Genomic DNA, 27,371 nt, shown 5'->3' on the forward strand with positions numbered 1-27,371 from the left:
GGGCCTCCTATTCCTCAATGCATGTTCACATGACGATCAAGCCATAGTCGCTGATTTTGGATATTGTCTTAATTTATATATATCTCTGTACAAATCCATTCCGCCAAACAAAGGTAGGCAGTCTGGTACTTGTTTCATTTAACTGAGAAACTGTGTAATGATGTATAAATGCATGCTGGAAACCATACTTTATAGATGGTGTAACTTTGATGATGCCCCATAAATAGAGTTGGACCCTAGCAGTCACCAACAGCCAGTGAAAACAGCAAGGGATAACACTTCCATATAGTTTGGCGCGGGCCATTAACAAATTGTGTAGCTACGCAAGAAAAGAAAAAAGTGAAGAATCGCAGAACTAGGTTTGAGTTTCACTTATAAAAAAACCAGGACGCCACAAATTTAACATGAGGTACTTATAGACATTGACAAACATAACCAAGTTTCAAAAAACCCCAGAGTTTTTCTTAAACAATATTGCTCTGCACTGATACGTCTGTTTTGTCCCAGCCGTGGTTTTCCAATGTCTTTTCAGACACTCAACAATTTTGAACTGCTCCAGCTGTTGGTACATGAACTACATGAAGTACCAAATGTGTTTGTTCACATAACAAAACCAATATCTTGGTCGGTAAAAAAAACCCAAGATATAATGATTGATGAATTCTTACAAATATGAAACGGCTTGTGGAATACTAGTCAAGTGCACTAGGCTGACCAGTGAGTGAACAAAACAGTTTGGTAAACTCTATTCTCTTTCTGTGTATGCATACATTTACAAGGAACCATTGTGATTAGGATAGTGTCAAATTAATTCAAAAGATCTCTTCAAGAAACTTACTGTTAATAACAGAGACTTAAATCATTTAGCTGATTAAACTTTAAGAACAGAAGTTTAGGATTTTCTTAAGGTGCGAACATAAACCCAAAACAACCTCATCCCCTTGGGTGTAAGATCTTGCTGCTCCTATTTAGTCTTCGCGCGGGCATATCTTGCTTTATCATAACCCCTGGAATTGTTCAAGGTTATATGTTCCAAATAATATGCTATGATTTAATCAGGCATGCGGTCGAGCCAGGTCTAAACGAGTGCTCAAGCAAGGTAGCCGGCAAAAAGGGGCTCTAAATCTTAGTAGGGCATCCGATCCCCTTACATTCACCTTTAATCTTGTGGTGAGATGTTACAAACTGCATGCAGTTGATGGTGACCGCCTAAAAACATGATCATGTTAAAATACATGGATCTTTGACACACATTTTGCTGATCACTCAAATAATCTTTAACAAGCCTGAGCGCAAACCGTCACCGTCAGTAGCCAAGTACTGCCAGCATTTGTATCTTGCACTCAGGGAGATTATGAACATCAGGAGATATTTAAGAACTTCTTCAAACTTACAGGAAAAAGGTTTTCACAACCAAGGAAATGTTCAAGTTTTGTTCATCAGAAAATGGACAGATTTTCAGAGAACTTTCTGCAGAATCAGGGAGAGTTGGCCAGCTTTGCAAGAAGGGTAAGTCAAGCATTTGCTTTTCATAAAGAAAAATCCCTGTTATTACGACAAAAAGAAACACCTCACAGATTTGTGACACAATGAAAGAGAGTGCACTCTGACTGCGGTCGGCCAATGACCTACGACCTTTCACCTTATTTGGGTAATGACCGCCGGTCGATCGTCCCGACCCTGATGACTGGAAAATGGCAGTGACTATGGCCAACTAGAATGAGCGAGGGCGACGCCTGACTTGAATTACTCTTGACCGAATCCCTCGGTCTCCTTGATGGCAAACTGAAGTTTTTCTAGAAGTTGCTCGTAGCTCTTGTACGGCGGTAGGTCTAAACGGTTGAAACTGATCGAGGGAAAGAAAAAACAACATCAACAATTTTCCTGCTAATATTGCATCCGTTTTTTTTTTTCTGTTTTAAAGGCCAAGTATACCTTTGGTTTTTTGGAACCATTCGTTTATGTTAATCATAAATATAAATGAGATGTATACAATAAAACTAACATCATAATGTACAAATTTCATTTCAAAAGGTGGTAAAAGGTTTTAGATATCGCAGAGCGGTTAAACCACACAGGAAGAATAATCCTCAATAGGAATACACAATATGAGAAGTGAACTGCAGTAAATTCTCAGAGGCCTTAAAACTTATAACTTACATTACTTCAAGTGAACTTATTTATAAAAAGCTTTATACTATCGAAAACTGCTGTAGGCTTTTAACCAAACGTTTTTAACGCCATCAACGTTAAGAGTGATTACCAAACATATCCATTCTCTTTAAAATCACCAGCTAAATACAGCAAAATTCTCTTCTCAGAGCTCAAAAATTCTTCTCAAAAGAACAAAAAACAAGAAAATCATTACATAGGGTAGCCTTATTATTAAATTCTCTTCTTAAAACTAATTCCTTGTAACCATCAAATTTTAAGCATGTATTAGGCCGTGTCCGAAGCGGCAACTTCAGGTACAGCTAGATCGCCCGTGCCTGCCCATTCCTTAGAGCCAAAGTCACCGTTTCGGACATGACCGACGTCTTCTATTGCCCTCAGCCCCCCAACTCAGTGACCTAATAAAAGGTCCCCTGAGCCAAGGGTCCCTGTGTTGTCTAGCATTGCATAGCGAGTCTGGTACCGAGACTCCCACCATGCTACGAGCGCAAGGATTGCTATCATCATGGGGCATCATGCTTATTCTTCAAATTTCACTTTTCGTTTCGTTTTTTCAGATTTCGCCGAAAATCCGCAGCAGTTTAGTCCACATGTAAAAATAATAATCCCTAAAAGGAAAATAAAATCTGAGAAGCAATAAGCAATAATGCTTCTCAGATTCAAATTTTTAAATTAGATTCAAATCTTTTTAAAGAACTGCATTACTTTAAAGTAAAATGTTTCTCAAGAAGGCTTTATACCACCAAACATTGCTGTGTAGACTTCTAACCAAAGCAAAAACGACAAGTATTATACAGATGTTTACAGCAATTTTACTTGACATAGTTTCCAATTTTTTCACCACAATGACAAACAATATTGAAACAAGCTTAATATAAATCAAAAGGGTTTCAGAATGGCCCAATTTCATAAAGCTGCTTTAGAGGCAGAAAATATTGCTAAACAATTTCCGCTTAGAAGAAATATGCAGGGTACCAGTCACAAATTGTACATGTGTCATGGTAGTTAGGCTGGTAACCCAAGTCTGGTAGGCATACTTTTCTTGTGCTTACAAGTAGCTACTTTTTGCGCTTAAGCAGCTCTATTAAAATTAGGCCCTGAAGTCTTTCAAACTTAAATTTTCCAAACTTGGCCTTACCATGTGTGGCTTCTGGGTAGCCATGTCTCTTTGCCGACTTTTTCAATGCAGAACTTCTGTGGGCCGTTGCTCCCTGTTTAAAAAAGCAACAACACAAAATCAATTACATTTCACATGATATTGCCTGAAAATACACATTTAACAAGTAATTGTTACCAGAAAACATCATTCGAAGAAACCTTTAATAAAAGTAAACGGCGGGTAAAACCCCCTTGTTTGTTCTCTGAAAAGAGCCAGTGTTGAAGACAAGTCTTTTAATATTTGAGAGAGAAATAAACTCTTTCTCAAAAACTTCAGAGGGAACCGTTTTTCACATTGTGTATCAACAGCTCTCCATTGCTTATTACCAAGTAAGTTTTTAATGCTAACATTTATTTTGAGTCGTTACCAATAGTGTCTACTGCCTTTAAGAGTTAACAGAAGGAATCCTACGACTCACCCATGAGCTCAGCGAAGCCTCCAACAGGTAAACGGCACGTGCCCGTCACAAACTGCAGCAGTCGCGCTCTCTGCTCGTTGTCCATCTCGCGCACTGCGCGCCAGAACCACTGAACCTGTTTACTCTCTCGTGTGTAGTGACGGTAGATGGTGCTGCGGAACCAGTCCTCTACATCAAACTCTTGCATCCCGCACAGCATCAACTGAGAAGATGGAGAAGATGAACAATAAACACAGGGTTGAAGCTCCTCTCTTTAGGGGAATGTGTACGGGTTTTATTTGTAGGAAAGCGGACCAGGGTCCAATTTTAATAGAGGTGCTTAAGCACAAAAATAGCTAAGCACAAAATTGTACTTACCATCCTAAATACCATGTCTCAGTTACAAGCTGTGAGTGGTATCCTGCTATTTTTTGGCTTAGCAGAAACTTTTAATCAATATTTTTTGCTTGAGTAACTCTATGAATTTGGGCCTGGGTCTCTCTCTCTCTAAAAAAAACCCTAAAATATCTACGCAAATTCAGGGTCGATACGGGCTCCAAAAAATATGTATTATATAATAAAATAATAAAAAAATGTTTATCAAAAATCAAGCTCACAAACATCATAAAAAGGACTATATCAAAATGTTCTGGATCACACAGTAGAACTTTTAAGCACCAAACATGGCCATCCAGTAAATGAATGTGGACCTTGCTTCAATTGTGTCGGCGTGCTTCGGATAAACAACTTTTGGTAAGAGTGGCGACCACTTCATTTATTTGAACCTTCAAGACTCCTCTCTATCTTACCTCGAGCTCTCTCTCGTCAAAATACTGCAACCATTGTAGAGGGACCACCTCGTTGAATCCATCCAAAAATGCCTTGGTCTGTTCCCCTATACCGCGTGTGAAACGCCACTCTGTCATCAAGCTGGAAAAAAGATGGCAGGAAATAAAACAATCATAAGCGCAGAATTTGGGGTGAACAGAGCCACGGTATTGGGCCCTGGTTTGAAGCAGACAACAAAACTTCTTATCAAGTACAAGGGTTGACCTTTATAAACACATGGTGCAGGCTTTATTGGACTTTCCTGGACTTATTAGTAACATTTTTTAAACATGTCCAAGGGATAGTAAAAGAAGTCAGAGGTGTAAAAGTGAAGCGATCATACTTGCCGAGAAAAACGATCAGTGGATATGCAAATCAGTAGAGAGAGTCATGTGTAATTTTATTCTGTTCAGCTAGTTTTTGTGCTTAAGCGGGTCTATGACATTAGGCTCAGATGTCTTAGTTCTTACAAAAAGAAAGGGGATAGAAGAACATGGGAACTATAAATCTAAGATTTCTTAATGGTTTATGAATTCTAATAGAACCGTGAAGATTGTTTTTTTCAGGGAATCCAGCATGACTCACTTGATGTATTCTTCTTTGTTATCGTCCGTCACGGTGATGTTGCTTCCGTCCTCTTTTAGGTCCACCGTTTCCAACTTCCCAAGAATTTCAAAATCAGCGTTGAAGGTGATTCCCAAATCACAATCGTTGATCGGATTGTCTCTGTTCGAAAAACAAAACAAAAGAATTTTTGTTTACAAAACTTAAATGCCTTCAAATTCCAAAGGACACAATTTCCCTGTGCAAGCCATTAGGCCTACCTCTATAAAAAAAAAACAATGACATAAGCATCCTGTGGAAGGTTGTTTATTTTTGCTTGGTTCTGGTGGTGTACTCGTACTGCGATCAATAGGGTTCTGTACTGCACGACTACTACAAAAATAGTTGCGCCTACTACAAAAATAGTTGCACCTACTACAAAAAAAGTTGCACCTACTACAAAAATAGTCCAGCCAACTACAAAAATAGTTGCACCTACTACAAAAATAGTCCAGCCAACTACAAAAAAAGTTGCACCTACTACAAAAATAGTCCTGCCTACTACAAAAATAGTCGCGCCTACTACAAAAATAGTTGCACCTACTACAAAAATAGTCCAACCAACTACAAAAAAAGTTGCACCTACTACAAAAATAGTCCTGCCTACTACAAAAATAGTTGCACCTACTACAAAAATAGTCCAGCCAACTACAAAAAAAGTTGCACCTACTACAAAAATAGTTGCGCCTACTACAAAAATAGTTGCACCTACTACAAAAATAGTCCAACCTACTACAAAAATAGTTGCACCTACTACAAAAATAGTTGCACCTACTACAAAAATAGTTGCACCTACTACAAAAATAGTCCAGCCAACTACAAAAATAGTTGCACCTACTACAAAAATAGTCCTGCCTACTACAAAAATAGTTGCACCTACTACAAAAACAGTTGCACCTACTACAAAAATAGTCCAGCCAACTACAAAAATAGTTGCACCTACTACAAAAATAGTCCAGCCAACTACAAAAAAAGTTGCACCTACTACAAAAATAGTCCTGCCTACTACAAAAATAGTTGCGCCTACTACAAAAATAGTTGCACCTACTACAAAAATAGTCCAACCAACTACAAAAAAAGTTGCACCTACTACAAAAATAGTCCTGCCTACTACAAAAATAGTTGCACCTACTACAAAAATAGTCCAGCCAACTACAAAAAAAGTTGCACCTACTACAAAAATAGTTGCGCCTACTACAAAAATAGTTGTACCTACTACAAAAATAGTCCAACCAACTACAAAAATAGTTGCACCTACTACAAAAATAGTACTGCCTACTAGAAAAATAGTTGCACCTACTACAAAAACAGTTGCACCTACTACAAAAATAGTCCAGCCAACTACAAAAATAGTTGCACCTACTACAAAAATAGTCCAGCCAACTACAAAAAAAGTTGCACCTACTACAAAAACAGTTGCACCTACTACAAAAATAGTCCTGCCTACTACAAAAACAGTTGCAGCTACTACAAAAATAGTCCTGCCAACTACAAAAACAGTTGCACCTACTACAAAAATAGTCCTGCCTACTACAAAAATAGTTGCACCTACTACAAAAACAGTTGCACCTACTACAAAAATAGTCCAACCAACTACAAAAATAGTTGCACCTACTACAAAAATAGTCCAGCCAACTACAAAAGAGTTGCACCTGCTACAAAAATAGTCCTGCCTACTACAAAAATAGTGGCACCTACTACAAAAATAGTCCAGCCAACTACAAAAGAGTTGCACCTACTACAAAAATAGTTGCACCTACTACAAAAACAGTCTACGTGTTTGGTGAACCAATTATGTCGCTCACGACTATTCACTACAACATCATTTACTAACAAAACCCAATCAGATATCAGTGGCACAATCCTTCAATCAATTAAGCTTGAATTTATCTATATTGCGCTTGCGGCATACATTGGCACAATACAACATGAACATTTAAAATTAGTTGCGTCTACCCAGGCCTAATAAATATCTAACAACTATTATTAGACCATACTCACTTGAGCCAGCACAGTGAGTTATAGAACTCAGGGTCGATGCTCTCGAGATCCTTCAGTGTCAACTGTTTACTCAGCATTCGCTTGTAGAATGGCATAGTGAAGCCACTGTAGATAAATTTACCATGATACAGGGCCTACAAAGCAAAGCAGTTGTACACAAATGTAAAAACAAACGAGTAGAATGGCATAGTGTAGCCACTGTAGATAAATTTACCATGATACAGGGCCTACAAAGCAAAGCAGTTGTACACAAATGTAAAAATAAAACAAAATGTTGAATGGCATAATGTAGCCACTGTAGATAAATTTACCATGATACAGGGCCTACAAAGCAAAACAGTTGTTCACAAATAAAAATGTAAAAAACGTAGAATGGCATAGTGAAGCCACTGTAGATAAATTTACCATGATAAAGGGCCTTAGAAGCATACCAGTTACACAAGAACATAATACAACAAAATGTAAAACACTCATTTCTGCTTAATACTCATTTCTGCTTAATAGTAGGCAATTGTTAAAGGGTGGCTGCAGTGTTTTTTTTTTATTCATATAAACGATTAAACATGACTCTTTAAACCTAAAATATATTTTTTGATTTTTTATTAAATGCGCAAGTATTTTAAAAATGGTTTTCAAGAGAATAGGGGAACCCACGCCGCCCCTAAAAGGAAGCCTTTATTTGCATAAACATGACCTCATGTCGGTAACCCGAGCCGCCGGGCCCCCTGGCTGTGTGCATATAGAGACGTGTGCACTGTGTGGCCTGGTACCTAGGCGCATGTAGTTAGGGACCAGACTCTTTTTGCCTAGGATATGTTTGAATTCCAGACGTGACGTCGATGGTAGGGGGGCGGTAACAATCCACAAAAGGGGGGGGGCACGACTTATTGGCTAATTACTCAAGTAAGATATGTCAGGAATAAACAAAACACATTTCATTGATGTTCAATACATATATCAGAAATAAATGACAGCAAAATTAACTGTTTTATTTGAATTCACTGCAGCATCCCTTTAAGTAATATTTTCTGCTTAAGCATAACGTCCGTCGATAAATCGAAAATACTCATAAACTCGATATTTTTTTGACATCGAAATCGCCGATGTCACTTTTATAATCATATCGTAATATCGGATTTTCGATATATCGAAAATTTCGATGTTTTTAAAATTTCGATTTTCCTAAATGATATCGAAAATACCAAAAGAGTGTCCGATTATTTAAAAGAAATCTGTGTTTCAGTATTAGAAAAGCCGTCGTCGTTATGTAGTTTCATCATTTTGAGTTGCCCTATTAAATAAAATACGTTTTACAACCAAGTATGTCTGCTTGTTCTTTGTGTTTTCGCCATCAGCCGCTGGCGCGCCGCAGAAGTTCACGACCCCGCGGCGAGCGCACGGTAAAACCTCAAAAGAAACCACCGCTGCTTTGCAAAAATACCCCGCAAAAACTTCCCCGAATCAACAAGACATAACAAAACAAGGAAGAAAACAATCTTACGTTATACAGTAAAATAATCTTTCTATCAATCCAAGGTATCGTAATAGCGTCATTTTGGTCAAATAAAGCCTACACGTTGTGTTGTTTTCGTAAACAAGCTAACATTTCCGAGGAACTATATGCTTCGCAGACCATGCTGTCGGCGGCTATTGCGTGCGTACCAGCGAAGACTATGCTGTTGTACGGTTTAAGCGTGCACACCAGCGTGTGTGGTTATTGCAATTCGGGGGGAAAACCCATTTGCCCAAGTGACCAAAGACTGCACGTGTCTGTGCATGCTTAAGCATGCACAGACACGTGCAGTCTTTGGTCAAGAGGCGGTATCGCGTGATGCACTGCGTTATTTCGACAATAGAGGGCGTTCTGGCATTCAATGTTTCATGCCTTTATTATAGAATGCTAAGTGCTACGAGCCTTTATTGGAGACTATGTGACTGCATGCCGCTTGCGTTGTATATTGTGATCGCGGAGTGGTAGGTCCGTGTTTTGCGGGACTTTCTAGTGATTTTTTTTTTATGATTATCTCAACCATTTTCAACCATAAAGGTAGTGTAACATACCAGCGGACATTTATTATGTATCTAACAATATTGCCGTGAATTGTCGTTATTTTGGAGGGCATTAGACTCTGAAAACGTTTAGTAACTAATTCATTTAGTGTTGACAAAGTTTGAAGCGCCACGCTCCCCTAACACACTTCACTCTCCATATAGAACAGCGGGCCTGTCGCACCAAAATTTTTTTTTTCCCACATCGTACCAAAGTTCTCAACTCAAAGCCGCCCGCCCGCGCACCCGTCGGACAACTTGATTGACACTTCTACGTCAATGCATCGGCAACTGACACCTTCATGTCGGCGGACTCACAAAGGCTCTGTGTCATTTTGAGACGGCCAATCATGGCCAATCACGAATCCAATCACGCCAGCGGTAGCGGCGATCATACTTTGTTGTAAAACCAGAAATAATCGGGGCGCGGGACTACGCAATTTGAAATTTTTGAACTACAAACAAGTTCGGGGGATCAGACAAAAACAGGTTTAAATGTAACCCTATTAAACTGTCCGTCTACGGTATATATATTTCTACTCTCCATGAGTATACCATGTGCTGTTTTTAGGCTTCATCTTGCGCGCGGGAAATACTCGATATATCGAGTATACTCGATATTAAATTTTCGATATATCGGTTATGGGAAAAAAACGATATCGACGGACGTTACTTAAGCAGCTTTATGAAACTGGTCCCTGGACGTAAGACTTGGTGTGCATTTTGGCCATTGGCCAGTGATTAACGAATGGCCAATTCAACAGCTGCCAAAACGCACCCAGGAATAGAAATGTGAGATTTTGATTAGACATTGACTGCCTGACCTTACAGCTCAACTCACCATTGCGATGACTCTTCCAACGAAACGGAAATAAGCGAGATGATCGGGATTGACCGAGGACGCTGCGTTGATCTGCAACGAATAGTTGTTCTTGTTGGCGTACTCAAATAGGCAGTACATGGGGTTCAGAACCTCATGGGATAACATAAAGAACCACTCTCTGAGGGGGAAAAGGAGGCGGGGTACAAGTCCAGTTAATTACAACAATAAGGAAGAGCAGGGAAAGATTTGTTTTCGAAACTGGGCTTCTAAGGCACTTTTCGAAACACAGGCTCTAGCCCGGGCCCGTGTTTGTTTTGACAATTGCGCATGCTTTGCGCACGCACTCAGGGTTTCAGACGCGAGAACGGAGCCTGAAGTCGAATCCAAAGCCGAAGCCATGGATTCAAAAAGGGCCTATGTTAACATACTACCAGTGTTGTAGCTACACCAATTTTAGTGGTGGGCTTCACTTAAAAGTGCTATCTGGGGGGAATCTGTGCAGGGCATGCAGCAGTGTATTTTGCCTAGAGTGCTGGGGGAAATTTGTTAGTTCTGGGCAGGCCCCGCCCAGCACCGCCCAGCACCGCCCAATGTGGCTACAACACTGCACACTTCATTGGACAATTTCATACCCGGACATGACCTTTACTTTGACCTCTTTATGTGACTGGAAGTAGGTCAATCCTAGCAGCCATTTGCGGCTGCTACGGGCACTTTGGTACAACCAGTTGGCAGCCGCTATGGTCTTGTTTAAAGACTTAATCATTTATGAATCAATATTGAACAACGTGAACCAGCAGCGGATTTCACGAAATGGTAGGATTAATCCTATCTTGCATTAGAACGAGGAACTTGTTCAATCAATCAATTAATCAGAGGGAATTTGTAAAGCCAAAATCAATCAAAGTTGTTCAAAGGCGCACATCTTCTTAGGATGGGTTCAATGCGCCTAACGTCTATGGATATAGAGCTTTAAAACTCATTCTTAGATAAATTGACTTTGAATTGAATGGGAGATTAATCCTAAGTTAGGAAGAGTTTGGTACTAGCTGAACAGACCTTGCTACGCCTCCATAATCCAATCCTTCCTCTCCCCTGAAGATGATGAAGAGTCTCCTCCGAAGATCAAAGGCTTGATGCCTCATTATCTACAGGAAGATCAAAACGATTCAGAACAGTCAGAAAAAAAGACAAATAACCCTTACAAAACTTACAATTGAAATTCATAATAGGCTACCGTAGCAACTGGATTGCAGATAGCTTAATTTTCGTAACAATACAAATCCATGGTGAATGTGCATGTGCGCCTAAAAATGTTCTGTTTACTTGAGAAATCATGGTAAAATATATTTGTGCTTGCGCACAATTTGCTTACTGTAAATTTGCTTACGGGTAAGCAGCTTTATGAAATTTGCCCCAGGTATGTGATAGCTTGTTTCCACTTACTTGATGGAACGAGTCCTCAAAGAGTGTACTCCTGGACACATTGATCTTGACGTGGCTTGGTAAGGCGTTGATTTGACACAAATAACGGAACTGGCCGAGTTTCCACCTAAAGCTTCGCTCGTACGCCATGGGAACGCCGTATGCGCCCTTCGGTCTGTAGAACATGGGACAGAGAGGGGTACAACAAAATTATTAATTTTTAACAGTAGCATAAAAAGGGAGACCTCGGGGGTCTAGTATAAATGTATATACTAAAGTGCCTTGAGTACCTTGTTGGTAGATGTGAGCGTTGTATAAGACTTCCATATTATTACTATTATTATTAGTTCATACAGACGACGTGACCTGTTTACAGTCAAACAGCCCTCTGTTAAAAAAAACACTGTACACGTCATGTGTACAAAGGTTTTGCCTGGCAGAAAGCGCTCGAATCATGTTATGTATTTCGAGTGACGTCAGAGGTCACATCGTCTATAGCTGCTAACCGATCCATTGTTCAGGTAAGCAGATTCATCCGAACATGGCTTGTGAAACAGGCGTTGTATGTCTATTTTGTATGCGTATTTGTAATATTTGTTTACTGTTTGTATACATTTCTATATTTCAATTCATAGTCATGCTTTTTAGGCAGGAACGTGTTTTACTTTTTCCCTTCTCCATAACTTAATTGCTAATTGCTGTATTTGTGAATCCTTTTACCCTAATTAATATGCATTATTGTTTCTTTTTATCCAACCGAAAATATTAAAAAATAAATATAAAATGTAAAATATAACTATAATATTAGTGGATGAACTCACCCTTTGGCTGCGTTGGGTCTTGGGTCGTTGAATGTCGTTGTCTTGCTGTTATGATCCACAAAGTATCGCACGCCTTCCTTGGTGTATCGAATCTCCCAGTTGTCGGGCAGTGGATCTTCCTGCATACTGGCACTGTATCGGAAAAAAACCCACCACATTTACATTGCATAGGCCTATACATGGTGTTTTGTAATTTCATTGTTAACCAAATGCCATTTTTGCCAAATGTGACTTTTTATTTGGTGTTGTATTTTTATATGAAAATAAACCTATTGTGAATTGAAAAATTAAAAATATCATAACAATAAACATTTTAAGGTGCGATTACATCAAGATCATCAAGAGGAAATAAGGCAGAGGGAAGGGGGGGGGGAATGCAAGTTGCTCTTACCCTTGTGTTCGTGGATCTTCCCACTGTGTTGTCTTGTTGTCATGGTTCACAAAGTAAACTCGTTTAAGCTGGTCAGTTCGCTTCTCTGCAATAGGAACAAAGAGCAACAATAAATGAACAAAACTATAACATATGTGTTCTGTCATGCAAAAAAACAAAACAAGTTGTACACAGTTTGTGATATAACATGCCAATTATGGGCAAACTTGGATTCTGGCTTGGAGCGTTCTTACTTTTCTACGAAGCCAGTGAATCACTAACCAATCATGCAAGGAATTTTTAATTTACACTTAAAACATTGTTCTGCATTCCAGATACATCTATTCAAGAGTATTTTCATATTATTTTATTACAGCACAACCAGCGCCAATAAAAGGATGAATATGAATTGAAAAGAAATGCTCAGGTTAAGAAAGGAAAAAAGAAACACACGCAATCATGTAGGGTTTGAAAACCCGATCCACATAAAAGGCTCTGGTCCAGTGCTCTGGTTTGAGGTCTAACTCGAACCGGGTCCACAGAAATGAAAGGAAAGTAACCACTGAGCTAACCTGGGGCCGATTTCACAAAGATCTAAGATTGATCGTAACTGCAAATCAATCGTAGTTGCTAAGTAAAGTGTGATGTCACAATACAAATCACTATCATGGTGATACTAAAAAATTGTCTTGCAATGAATTTTATTGCTTTGTGAAAAGCGGCCCCTATATTTTTATTGGTGAAGTTAGAGTATCTACAAACTGTCTATAGGGAGTGCTGCAGACAAACATGAGATTTGAGTTCACTTGGTCTTGCATAGCCATACCAGCAGTAGGCTACATGTAACTAGGACTGGCAGACATGCAATTCTGCAATTGTGAAGAGAAAAACCAGGAGAAGAGTAGGGGAAACAAAACATGCAAGTCTTGCGCATTTTCAAACATTTTGTTGACCATTTAGGACCAACGTAAACGCTGAAGTGCGTGAAGGAAACAAACTCGCACATTTTAACAGGTCACAATGTTCAAATTCAAATGAGACTTGCTAGTTGGTTTGTTTATGCTACAATGCATGGGGGAGCAAATCAACAACACCAGTGCCGTACTCACCCCATCCTACAGGCAAAGGTCCGAGCGGATCGTTGGGTTCTACTCCGCTGGCAGACTGCAGAAGGGAAAAAAAGAACACCGACATCAAAGACATGAAATGTTGTTGGTTCATTTGCAGAATAGGGTTTGGGTACTTTTTGTACAGCAAATGTCACAAAATTAATAAATAATGATTTTACTGACCGGGAGGTAAAGCCTCTGTTGCAGTTGTTGCATAGTGGTGTTCTGTAGGTGGTTGTGTTGTCGTTGCCACTGCTGGAATGTTCGTAAGGAGTCCACGGTCGGACGCTGCCACGTCGTGGTGCGAGTGTTATGATCCACGTAGTAAATCCTACCCTGGGGATCTCTCCTTCTTTCCCAACTGAAGTGAACAATAGTAAAAAAATTAAATTAAAAAACAATAACACAAAACAAATATGCTTTTCTTAAATGCGATTTAAATCTTTGATCTAACTCTTTGATCTAATCAATTGTAAACAGTTGAAGACTGTCACCAGTTGTGATTTTTTTCCCCCTAACAATGTCTTGCCTGATCATAACCCCTCGATCACCTGGAAATGTGTCTTTGAAATAACCAAACACATTGGATATTTTTTTAGTCACTGTGGCTGATCAAAAGAGACTAGGCAGAGTTTTCAAAAAACGCATCAAGTCATAAAACAACTGGCCCAAGTAAGCAGTTTAGGGTGACCAAAATGGGCATGTTTGATTTAGTTTCCCTGGGTCAACCCTGATCTGCCCCCTGTATGTTCGAATAGCTTTGACGTCATTCCAGGGGCTCACCTGGGTCAGCCCCAATTCCCCTGCGTGTGGAACTGGTCACTTGGGGCTGGCTCGAGGTGCATGGCGTCACCATGAGAGGAGTGAGTGAACGTTCGATTAGCTCAACACAAGTGCCTGAATGTTTATAACGAGCATGCAGGGGAAGCAGTAAATTTTGGTTCGCCAATCAGTTTTTGATTTTCAGTGCTTCCATTCCAGGGGTTAGTGACAAGAGGTTATGGATTTAGCATACTGCCCATGGTCAAGAGGTTGGTGTTTATTGACTCACCCTTGGGGTAGAGGTTGAGGCCTTTCCCATGTGGTAGTCTGAGTGTTATGATCAACGTAGTATGGCCGGTTGTGCTGATCCAGCCGCACTTCCCATCTGAAAATAATCAACCAAAGAAAAATGGCTCTTGAGTTCATACACAAGAGTTACAAGTTCACAGGGAAAAATAAAATTGCTGGGAGAAATCGTTCATCGGTATATAACAGAAATGGCCGCAAGGCTACTTTACACTTTATGAGTAAACCTTCAAATCCTTCAAAACACTTCAAAGTGAAAAAGATGATCTGTACAAAAGTAACCATGAAAATCCATTGTTGATAGACAAAGTGCGCCGGTTGGCATGGCCGGCATGTTAGCAAACCAATAAATTGTGAACAAATTCAAGTTCAACTTATATTTGAATATTCGAGTAACACATTTACAAAATATGGCTATACGTTTCTGATTTGCATTTACAGCTTTCCATAGTTTTCCAACCCCTGTTGGCAACAACTCGAGCTGTGATGTTGAAATAGATAGGTCTATAGATCTTTTCGCAAATACCAATTGCGCAAGCGCCAACTGTTAAATGAGGTGCATTCTGGGATAGCTTTAGATAAAATTTGATCACATTTGATTTCTAGCTATCCCAGAATGCACCTATATCCCTGCCTACTAATCGCGCGCTCCAGTTTTTGCAATAAGGTCTCTGACAATCCTACTTCCTGTCTACTGCCACCTAGAGTCTCATTTTGTCCAGTGAACTTACCCGCCAGGTAGTGGCTGATTGTTGATATCTGAATGTGATGGTGCCGGTGCCCCCGGTGGGGGCCCGGTACCTGTCCCCGTCACTGGAGGGGCACCAATGGCTGGTGGTGGATTGCCCGGTGGTGGATTGACTGCTGGAGGAGCAGCACGGGAACCTGCTGCTGCCGCTGTAGCTGCTGCTGCTGCTGTTGTAGTTACTGCTGCTGTGCTTGCCGCTGCTGGGCCACCTGCTGGTGGTGCGGGTAAACTCCTCTCTGGATTGAGAAAAAGACAAACATCATTGAATTTCCATTAGTAACAATAATAATCCTAACCCCTTGGGCCCAGGTTCATTTTTCAACTCTGCATTTATTAGGCCCACTATTTTGCTGTGGTAAGGTCTATCCCATTTTCAACAAGGTACCTTTTTACTACGTGACTGTATTTTTATGTGAGCAATAAGGCCAAAGGAGTTTCCCTTGCAGGGGTAATAAAGTTTTATTGTATTATTGTATTATTGATTGTCGTTTTCTTTCAGGGCTCAACTTCATAGAGCTGCTCGAGCAGACAGTTTCGCTTACAAAGTTTGCGCTTAGATACCAGGATACCAGTCACTTAATGTACATGCACCATGGTATTTTGGCTGGTAGCTTTATTCCAGTAAGCTTCATTTTGTTGTTCTTAGCCACTTTTTGTGCAGCTTTATGAAATTGTGAGGAAGGCCGACTTAGGCTAGCTACAGCTATGGCCAATAGCTGCAGCGTCAATGGTGAAGAACAGGCCATTTCTAGGCCGTCTGTTCAAGGCCACAGCCGAAGCTCTCAAATCAGAGAGCCTTACCATCTTGTTGCAGCAGCATGTGGGATTATGAGGAGGGTCATCCGATATATTTATTACCTGAAGCTGGGGGTTGTCTTCCATTTTGAGAGGGCCTGGATGGGGGTGGAGGCGGCGGTTTCCGTCTCACGCTCTGAGCCACTGCCGTCTGTGTGCCGTTTCCTGCCCCGGTTTCGGGCGTCGCCGTAGAGACCGATGCGGTCGAAGGGCCATTCGTTGAGGAAGCGTTATTCACTGTTGGTGCGGTGATGTTACCTGAGCTGGCTGACGAGGCGATAGCTACGCTGGCAGCCTGGGTTGCGATGTCACTGGCGGCGGCGCGAGCGCTGCTGTGTCGCCTGGGGTTGCTGCTGCTCGTTGGGCCGTTTTGTGAAGAAGAGTTGGCCTGGCTGCTACGCTGTGATGTCGGTGGCGCATCACCATTAGTTTGACTTGATGGCAATCCTATAAATACAAATCAATTTATTTATATATTTTAATAATTTATTTCACACCCATCAGCACAATTAGGTTTTATGAAGGATTTTGTAAGTTTTGTACTTTTACTTTATTGCCCTTTAAAGCCATTGGACCCTTTCGGTTCAGAAAAAAAAAAAAATAATTCACAGATTTACAAATAATTTACAGGGTTGACAGAAGGCAATGGTGAAAGACTTCTCTTGAAATATTATTCCATGAAATGCTTTACTTTTTGAGAAAACAGCAAAACAATATAAATTCTCGTTAACGAGAATTACGGATTTATTTTAAACACATGTCATGACACGGCGAAACGCGCGGAAACAAGGGTGGGGTTTTCCGTTGTTTTCTCCTGACTCCGATGACCGATTGAGTCTACATTTTCACAGGTTTGTTATTTGATATAGAAGTTGTGGTACACAAAGTGTGGGCCTTGGACATCACTGTTTACCGAAAGTGTCCAATGGCTTTAAAGCCATTGGACACTTTCGGAACAGAAAAAAAAAAAAAGTTCACAGATTTACAAATTAATTACAGGGTTTAAAGAAGGTAATGGTGAAAGACTTCTCTTTAAATATTATTCCATGAAATGATTTACTTTTTGAGAAAACATTAAAACAATTATCAATTCTCGATATCGAGAATTACTGATTTATTTTAAACATATGTCATGACACGGCGAAATGTGCGGAAACAAAGGGTGGGTTTTCCCGTTATTTTCTCCCGACTCTGATGACCGATTGAGCCTAAATTTTCACAGGTTTGTTGTTTAACATATAAGTTGTGAAACAAGAAGTGTGGGCCTTTGGACAACACTGTTTCAAAAAGTGTCCAATGGCTTTAATGTGCGATGTTTTGTATTTTTACATGTGCTTATTTATATTTTTACCATTTTTAAGTGACCCTTTCAGCTACTGCAAAAAAAAAATTTTGTAAAAAAAAATAGTGCCATTAACAGGATGGATAGAAAACGAAATACTGTACAGACAGTTTTTACATATTAACATTAAGAAGACTGTAGTCCCAGGTAATTTGAACCGGGGTCCGCAGAGGTGAAAGGAAAGGAAAGAAACCACTGATCCGACCTGATCCCCAATAGTTACATCAGCTTACTAATAACCGTACCACAGGAATGAATTTGAATCTAAGTATCCTTGTATATTTATATCATTAAATACCATCTGTTGAGATGTTTTTTCTCCCTTGTTCTAAAATCAAACAATTTTAATAATGTTGTCTTAAAAGTTGTTTTCCTTAAAGGGTCTATATAACTTTTGTAGGACAAAAAACACAATGTCCACAGATTTACACTAAACTTACACAGTTTGAAGATAATGATAGTAGAAAGCTTCCCTGAAAATTGTACTTGCTGAGGTGCTGTAGTTTTTGAGATATGAGTAAAACAATGTCATGAAAATAATTTTCGTCTCACTGATCATGAGACGAAAATTATTTAGCATTTAAAAACGTATTTTCATGACATTGATTTACTAATTTCTCAAAAACTACAGCACCTCAGCAAGTAATATTTTCAGGGAAGCTTTCTACTATCACTATCTTCAAACTGTGTAAGTTTAATGTAAATCCGTGGACATTGTGTTTAAGTTTTGTGTTACAAAAAGTACCAAAATCCTTTAAATACCATCTGCTGAGATGTTTTTTTTCCCTTGATCTAAAATCAAACAATTTTAATAATGTTTTTCTTAACGGAACCTTAGGTGAATTGATCAATAGGGTTTGCCCAAATTTGAAGTTGTCGTCCCTTTGGATTTTCAAAACAATACAAAATAAAAACATAAAATATTTTTACTGACCATTCTGAACCGGACTTCCAAGCTTGGCCATCGTCTCGGCGCTGAATTTCAATCCATCGAGCACCAAAAGAAGTTTACCCCCTCTCTGCGAGTTACTTTTATTGACTGATTTTAAATCGACGCTGTGCTTGAGTTTATCAACTGAAATCAAGACAGAAAGAAAAACAGATCACCAACTGCAACCTTGCCTGTAGAAGAATCATGCATCAGTACGACACAAAACACAAACATCCACAGATCGACAGCAAACTTTGAAGATGGCTGATGCTTCCCCTTCAAATATTACTTTTTAAGGTGCTGGAGTTTTTGAGATACGAGTAAACATATTTCACTAAAATAATTTTTGTCTCAATGAAACGAAAATATTATTTTAGCATGTAATCTACTGAACTTATGGACTCTCCTGAAAACATTGCTCTATGATTTTTACTTTCCTTCCCCAAAAACTGGACAACTCGTTTCTAAAATGCCTTTTAAAACCTTCAGCTCTGGCCTTTATCGCACTGCCATGACCCTGCTGGTTTTAAACGGCCGTTTAAGAACTCGCAACCATTCTTTTTTTCTCTCTTATTTAACCAGTCCATTGTTTTTTTTTTAATGTAACTTACAAAAGGCATAAGGGGCTAATTGGATATTTAAGAATACTGAAGCTGACTTACATTGTCCATTGTTCTTCTGAAGTAGAGGCAGAAGATCTAGTTTAGCCACGCCTAGAGCAACGTCGCTCTTTATCGAGAAATGGTTGAATACTTTAAATTCTAGCTTTGTGGTCGGCTTCACCAATCTGAAGTTGAATAAATAGAAGCGATCATAAAAAAACATTTATGAAGCGTTGAGGTTGCCCAGGTTTTAAACTGCCCAGGGAGGTGAGAAAGATTACAGGAATGTTATTGGCCTAATGACCAGGGCACTCATGTAAATCGCATTGAGACGTTTAATGTGAAATACGCTATATGAGAAGCAGTCGTTTAGTATTACACTTACACAGTGAAGTGTTCATCCCAGGATGGAGTCCACGTCTTCTTGACCACCTCTGTCTTACGAGGCGGCTGACCATCTACAGTCATCTCCACATAGGGATCACCTTTACTGAAGAAACTGTTGTTGGTGTCTTTGAGATCGGCTGAGCGGACTGTCAACAAAATAGTAAAGAGAAATTTTTTATGGAGAGGAGAATCAGTCTAGCGGAAGATTACCTTCTTCAATTTGGATTCTCCCCTTGGGACAATCCTTCATAACCCCGCACATCCACCTGTGTCCTCAGTATTGCTACATGTACTTGACATAGGGATGTATTATTACCAGTACGGCTGTGTATTACCTAGTGCTTGAATATAACACTGGACCACAGGCCTGAGGCCAGTGATTTCGGGCCAGTAAACTCAGGACCGTAAACTCAGAAATTGAGGAGGGAGTGCTTTCTGCTCTACCATGTCTACCGACCAGGCTTCGAATTGATGATACCCAAGCCTACATTCGTATGGACTTTGAAAGGGGTAACCCTGTTCAGCCCTAGGAGTAGGTGGTAACGTCCTCTGGAAAAAAACCAATTGTAGCCCACACCTTGAAGTGGCGTTCAGGCCTTGTGTGTCTGGTGACTTGCATACAACAGAAAAGTTCAATTAACTAAAAGTACTTCACTGTGTAATAAAAAGAAAATGGAGTTCATGTTGACTTCGAGTCTGGTAAATATCATTCAATTATGTTGTTGGGTATTATAGAGCATACTTAAATCTTTTAAACAAATTTAATGAGATATTCTCTTAGAGCTTATAAATTCCAAAAAATATACTTTACATCTACATTTTAAACTGGAAGGAAATTCTCTCTCATTACATACTGGTCTTGTCAAATAAACGCTGGTCCAGGAAATTACTGTAATCTTCACTTCAAGCCCTACGGCATTGTGGATTTCCCCCCTAAACTCGAGTCCTGATTAAATTCATGCAAGACCCTTAGATTTTGGAGACTTCAGTGAGGCGAAAGATATTGCAGGCTGACTGTTGCTGTTACATTACGAAATTGTCTACCCTGAACCAATCAATGGATAAAATGAAGATGACTTAAGAAAAGTACGCATGCGTACAGACCCTGTTGGTTGGCAAATGCCATAGAGTTGTGCACTAAGCAGACGCGCAATCGCGTCTGCGTCACGCACCCGTTAGCTGTGTACAAAACAGCGCGATGTTCCCTCATTTTGCCAACCAAACGTTAGTGCGCACGCGCTACGTGCAATTTACATATTTCATTGGAAGGGTTTATTGACTGTGTGCAGCGGAGATTTATTCAACGGACATACATGATGTACCTTTCATGTACATTACATGATGCGTGATTTACGTAACATGGCCCATGCGCACGACATGTACGAGTACCAGTGAACAGGCACAGTACCAGTGGAATAGGCGGGCGCCCAACCTCGAATGGAAACGAAATTGTGATAAGCTGGTACCCATCATGGACAACCATGCGTAGGTACGCGTTTTGCAAGATGAGTACCAGTGCGTTTGTTCTCAAATGGTCGTTGCAAGTACATCCGGCCCATGTATAAACTTCGAGTACACAATGTCTATGCACGTCTGTCGTTCTGTATTGTTCACAAGTACACATGCACTGCCGTCCGTTTCAATTCCGTGTGATGAGCATTCAACCGACCGCGCTCTGTGTTCGTGTGTGATGTACATGTAAGGGTTTGATTTGATGTGCACACAGACGAACGGCATCAAAACATAAATTTTTATCTTTTTGACTTTTTCGAGCAATGGCTCAAATGAAAGCTTGTAACTTTCTCGACCCCCATCAAAGTACCTATTGAATTTTAAATCTAAATTTTTGGGTCAAATCGGCAAAAAATCTGACATAGCATCTTCAACAAAGCAAAAACATCAATCTCAGATAAATAACACCCTTTATGGACTATTAATTTTGTACAGTATTTAATCATTAGGCCGAACAAAATAACAGTTGTGTTTCCTATTACACTGTGGATGGGAATAGGGTAGGTAGGGGGTAATATCTTTTTTTTTTGCTTAAAGTTTTTATGGCTCCGAAAATTAGGGTAGGCTAATGTTCCTAAATGTTTTTTTTCTGCGCACTTAATTTAAAGACTGACCATGTCAAATTTGTTATTGTATGTCAATAGTACCTATCAGCACTGTCTATTCACTGATTCAATGCATGTATCTGACTTAACACCAGTAGAAAGTGGATGGTTTGAGTCCAAATAAAAACACAAGAACATGTCACCATTCTTTCAAAGACAAATAACACCAACATGTTTTTATTGCTGTTTTATAATATGTACGTAAAAAAATAAATATAATCCGTGAAAGATGTGAGGTTTGTGGTAACACCATGCAAGATCCCTTGCAGCATCAGAGTCCAGCATTCTTAATAAATACACAAAAGACAATAAATGGCAATATAAAATTCATTTGTACCACAACTACTACCAGATACTTTAAAATATGAAATAAATATATTTCTATTATCATGCATATATTTTTCTTTTAATGTGTTGGTCACAATACATCCATGCACATGTATAGATTTGTCCTAAATTAACACCCCTCAATGCATTGTTTGTGCCCTTGCTTTTGTCCCTTGAGAAACTTTGGCATGCATTGCCAACACAAATAATTGATTGCACGTTTAATACGTAATATAATAAGCAACAGAACAGATAAAAATGTAAGTAGCAAGTCTACATCAAATTTGTTTGTAAAGTTGGTAGTTGATGTACTTGCGAAGGCCTGTATTTTGTCTTCTGTGTCCGGGTGTCCTAATGTAAATGCAGAGTTTATTGTTGATTCAAGTGGTAACGATCGCATCATGTTTGTAGTGGTCAACTTGTGGGAGCATCTATCCCACGTCGACGCGAACACTCCCCCTGTCCCCGGTGCCGCCATGTTGCAAACGGCCTTGCAAACTATACTGCGAGGAAACACACGGCCTCGAGCAGTCAGTCGAGTCACGATCGAAAGCGTCGTGGTATCACACGTGTTTGCAGCCAGAAGCAGGGCACCAAGCTTGTGTTGACCCACAATAATATGTGCGTTATCCCGATTGGCCAGTAAGTGGGCAAAACAAATTCACAACCAATAGCAAGTGAGCTTTCAAAACACACTCATGTTGACCAACGTTTTACATTGCCTGGTACCCAACTGTGAAAAGTTTCCTGTCATTGGACTTGGAGGTGACGTCAAGTCAAACATTTTCCAAAACACTTTCCTCATTATTAATGGAGCCTAAATTAATTGAAAATACGCACACAAAAAAACCCTTTCAGAAATTATAATGTCAACTTCATCTGCAAATTACAACTTTATCTGCAGATTTAGCTTATTAATTGGCATTATAAATTTTTGAAACACCCCTACGCTCCTTTTTCGACGAGCCCAAACACGTCACAGAACCGCGCAAAATAGTAATCACGCAAGTTGAAAATTGTGCACATTCGCGCACGTAAATGTTTTAATTTGCATAGGAATATCTTCAATTTGCGCAAGTTAAGCACACTGATAGAACATGTAACACAACAACTGAATTTGCCGACGGAATTGGAACGACTTGTACTTTTGTAGGAGCTAGCTCACGAAATTACGTGGTGGTACGATCGAAGTGACCAAGGTACGAAATGGAAAAGGTTCGAAGTGTCCGACATTCATGTTTGAATGAGTAAAAAAATAAAGGAAAAAAAACGAAGAAGAAATCCAGGACGATGTGCACAAAAATGAGGTTTAGGGTCGGCACCATAAGATTTTATTTTACATCGTTTTTACGAATAAAAAGATGTAGGGTCGGCGTGATTTTCTAGGGACGGTCGGGTAACCGGAAACACAACTATTATTTTGTTCGGCCTTATGTAAAAAACACCTTGACATTGCAAATATTGTTCATACATTTGTCATACATTTGTTAGAACAAAATTTCAACAGAAATTGAAATGCAATGTTAACAAACTACAATGTACATTTGACAGTTTCATATCCAGACATGACTTTTTCTTCGACCACTTTATGTGACTGAAAGTAAGTCAAACCTTGCTGCCGCTATAGGCATTTTGGTACAAGCTGTTGTGGCCGCTATGGCCTCTAAAAGGGTTAAAAAAAACTCCAAACCCAGAATGTTCAACGTGAGGCTTGGGATCATGGAGCAATTGCTCCATGCTCGGATGGAAAATCATTGACTTTAAATTCCAGTAACCCAAGCCCATGCTTCCTGAAGGCAGGGCAGGGGCTGGTTGTTGGACCAGGTTACATGCATATCCTGTTTATGCCAACTAGTCACAAGATTGCTCTTCATTAAGTCAAACTTAAAGTGACAGTCGGAATGGTCCATTCAAATCAAAACAGTGTTTACGGAAAATGTCTTTACAAAAAATTCCACTGCAGCCTGTGAAATTCTATTTGATTGATTGATGTTTTTTTTCATTGATGTTTTTTCATCTATTTCATGTTTTCTTGCTGATTTGTTGCAGATGTAGTTGTAAATTTGCAATAACTGTTTTTGTAGATTCTAGAATAAAGATTTTGATTTTAGGTGTTGCACAGAACAATCCATAGGGAGACAGCCAACATTGTGGCGGAACAGTAATCCGGACGAGTTTGCAGGTTCAAATCCCTTCCAGTCAACTAGTTCTTTGTTCAACCTAGAACTCATTGAATTTAATAAATTAAGGAAAGAAAAAATCCAAACTCTTACTTGTGACAACAAGTTGCGACAGTGTTGGCACTGCATCAGCCATGGTTGCGTCTTGACAATTGGTGATTCTTCAGAGACAGGAGATGTAAACTTGAAGAGTTACCTAAAAGGAAATTGCAGGAAGCACAGTTTTAATGGGCAGTCTACTAAGCTCCAGGGATGAAATCAAAATTACTCTCTTTCCTAGTTTTGGTTTACCATGTATAAATCTCTTTTGGGCATGTTGAGTAGTGATGGTCTGGAGAAGAACAGGCCCCGATTTCATAGAGCTGCTAAGTACAAAAATTTGCTTAGCATGAAATTTTTGCCTTGATAAAAACAGGATTACCAACCAAATTCCCACCTGATTTTCAGAATTTATTTTAAGCAAACATCAGCTGAAAACATTATGCAACACATGGAGTTTAGGTTGGTAATCCTGATTATATCAAGGAAGAGATTTCATGCTAAGCAAATTCTTGTGCTTAGCAGCTCTATGAAATTCGCCCCTGGTGGTTGAAACTCAACGTAACGATCAGCATACAAGCAAACCGTGCAGTGCATGATCCACATGGGAGGACTGTAAACTGCCTATTCATTGAATGCACACACTAGCTAATTACGTGGTTGCCATCACAGGTAGACCTACATGTACAATGTACGTGACTGATGTCAATGTTTACAAGTAAGTAAACCTTGGCCCAATTTTCATTGAGCTGCTTTCAAGCCCATTAGAGCAGAAAATGTGAGCAAGTAAATACTTCATTTCCTGCTAAAGCACAAATTAATGAGCAGGATACCAGTCACAAATTTTACAATAATGTGAAATAATATTTTGGCTGGTAACCTTCTTTTGTAAGCATGATTTGTTTAAGTATGCTTAGCTTATTTTTCTGTACGCAGCTCTATTAAATTGCGCCAGGTCAGCTGCATTTATGAGGTGTTAATAATGGGCTTCTAGATGACTGAACAATCAGCCAGAAATTGATGACTGCAAAGTTCCTGAACTTGAATTTGGAGCAGCGAAGCAAACTCGGCCCATACGCAACAATCACCATACATGCTGACATGTATGTACTCTAGATCGATGACGAAAAAGACGAGGACAGCTTTACATGATTGAAGCCGCCCTGGCATGCCTGGAAGCTCCCAGATCTGTACTACCATGTACCGTAGAGCAAGGAAGAGCAGTGTACACATGTACAATGTATTCATTAATGTTCACTGCATGCACCGTACCTTTGTATACTTAATACAAAATAGACAGTATAGACAGAGCTCAAATTTGTGTGGGATCCACAAAACTGGGGGGGGGGGGGGGGGGGGTGGAGGGAATTGTTTATCTGGGTCCAAACTTAAATGGGCATCATCATGACGACTTAATGTACATGTGATTACAACACTGTACATTCTTGCTCCACACACTGGCTGTTCTCAGTCTTATTCAAAACCGACCCCAAACAGATCAGTCACTGGCAAATACACATGACATGACATCTGACTTGCATAATGTCTGTTTACATGTTTCCATTCTCGCGATAGTGTAAATCGCCTAGAAAGGATATCAAGAGTGAACTTTGCACCTAGACACCTAGGCCTACACGTACATATCCACATGCACAACAAAATACTAACATATTGTACATTATGTACAGGTACAATGTATGTACATATGTAAAAAGCAATGCTGTAGGCCCTCATGCACTCAAGTGTACTGTACACCTTCATCAAAGTTGATTAACTACATGTACATCATGTGCAAGATGACAATGACCTGTCAGATCAGACACTCTGCAACCACCCATAGGTACATGTACATGTACCATCGCTGCATAATCAATGTACAACATTGTACAAAATACCGTACAGACCTATGATGTGGTAGGTCAACCTAAAGCATTTGAGTTTCAAATCATTGACCCTAGTAGTACTCAGCACAAATGTGTACATTATGTAGGTCTACATGTACATGTACATGGTACACTACAGGTAGGCCTATCCCTAGACATGTATTACACCTCATGTCAACATGAGTGTGATCTGCAACCAATGTAGAGGGGCCTATTGTATGTTTGAATGTGGCCACTAACCTGTGACGATTAAAAGGTTACAATGTGCAGTGGCCCGTAAATCTCAATGCTTTTTTTACAGCAGAACCTAACACCTGTGTCTTCCAATCATACACAAAAAGCAGAGGGGGTGATATTTAACACTACAATTATGACAATCAAAGCAATCAAATGTACTAGCAACAAATTGGACTGATCAAAATAAAACCGTTAACAGTAAACTGTATCAGGTCACTCAAATGGATTAGTGACGTTATCAACATGTATGTATGTACTTCCAAAGGATTAATACATTCATTAACCAAATCATCTGCAATTTGCATTATTATTGGGCTACCTACATGTATTGTCATATCAGATTGGGCATTATAAACAATGTAGGCAGGGCGTTGTTGGAAACATGTTCAAAGGGACATGCTACATTTAGGCCCTTGATGTTTATCCTGGTGGTTATCAAAGACTTAATAAAAAACTGTTACATGTATAGGGCCACTGATTTTCCGCGATCGCGGAAACTATTGAAATTGCATTCTTTATTAAGATTCTTTTTGTTAAACTAAAAAAGCACCAGAAATCAGACCATTAAAAAGTACGAGATCGTAACCATGGATCATTTTTTTCTACTTCACACCATCCTCCATGTTTACACACATGATGTACACACGTTGTTAACATGGTTAAGCGAAGGGCATTATTCGCGGCACGTTTTTAAAATTTTTTGTTCACCCAAATTGCATTTTCTCCCTCTGATTTTTCTCCATTGTCGAAAGGCACTATTAATATTATTGACTAATAATGCACTTTCCCCAACAATAATACACAAACTAGCTTACCTATGATCTATAAAAACACATACAAAGTTTTTTCATCTCGGAAAGGTCTAAAATAAAACCGTAAACTGTCAACATTCTGTCTCCAAATCGAAAACAAAATGGCTGACATTTTGTTTGTGGATGGAGAACGGTCACGTCCATAG

The 27,371-nt window shown here is 39.5% G+C and overlaps 1 protein-coding gene across 1 annotated transcript; it reads right to left on the bottom strand.

Moving 5' to 3' along the window:
- Window positions 1-1,000: 1,000 nt before the first annotated feature.
- LOC117289127 (NEDD4-like E3 ubiquitin-protein ligase WWP1) lies at window positions 1,001-24,450 on the bottom strand. Its single transcript, XM_033770101.1, has 20 exons — window positions 24,348-24,450; window positions 19,629-19,776; window positions 19,304-19,428; window positions 18,645-18,785; window positions 16,432-16,815; window positions 15,557-15,809; window positions 14,809-14,904; window positions 13,941-14,118; window positions 13,758-13,812; window positions 12,670-12,754; window positions 12,279-12,410; window positions 11,479-11,632; window positions 11,092-11,180; window positions 10,051-10,210; window positions 7,161-7,294; window positions 5,142-5,282; window positions 4,538-4,658; window positions 3,750-3,951; window positions 3,311-3,383; window positions 1,001-1,846 (listed from the first exon to the last, which is right to left on the bottom strand). Exons 1-20 carry the CDS (start codon window positions 24,388-24,390, stop codon window positions 1,747-1,749), a joined length of 2,814 nt encoding a protein of 937 aa, XP_033625992.1. The 5' UTR covers window positions 24,391-24,450; the 3' UTR covers window positions 1,001-1,746.
- Between the last annotated feature and the right edge of the window lie 2,921 nt (window positions 24,451-27,371).

The sequence above is a fragment of the Asterias rubens genome, chromosome 4 (assembly GCF_902459465.1).
Source record: "Asterias rubens chromosome 4, eAstRub1.3, whole genome shotgun sequence".
NCBI lineage: Eukaryota > Metazoa > Echinodermata > Asteroidea > Forcipulatida > Asteriidae > Asterias > Asterias rubens.

Coding starts and splice junctions, on each gene's coding strand:
- LOC117289127 (XM_033770101.1), bottom strand. CDS start 24,390: ATGGCTGATGCAGTGCCAACACTGTCGCAACTTGTTGTCACAA. Junction 18,786..19,303: donor TCAGAAGAACAATGGACAAT/GTAAGTCAGCTT, acceptor TCTTGATTTCAG/TTGATAAACTCAAGCACAGC. Junction 12,411..12,669: donor GAAGATCCACGAACACAAGG/GTAAGAGCAACT, acceptor TTTCCGATACAG/TGCCAGTATGCAGGAAGATC.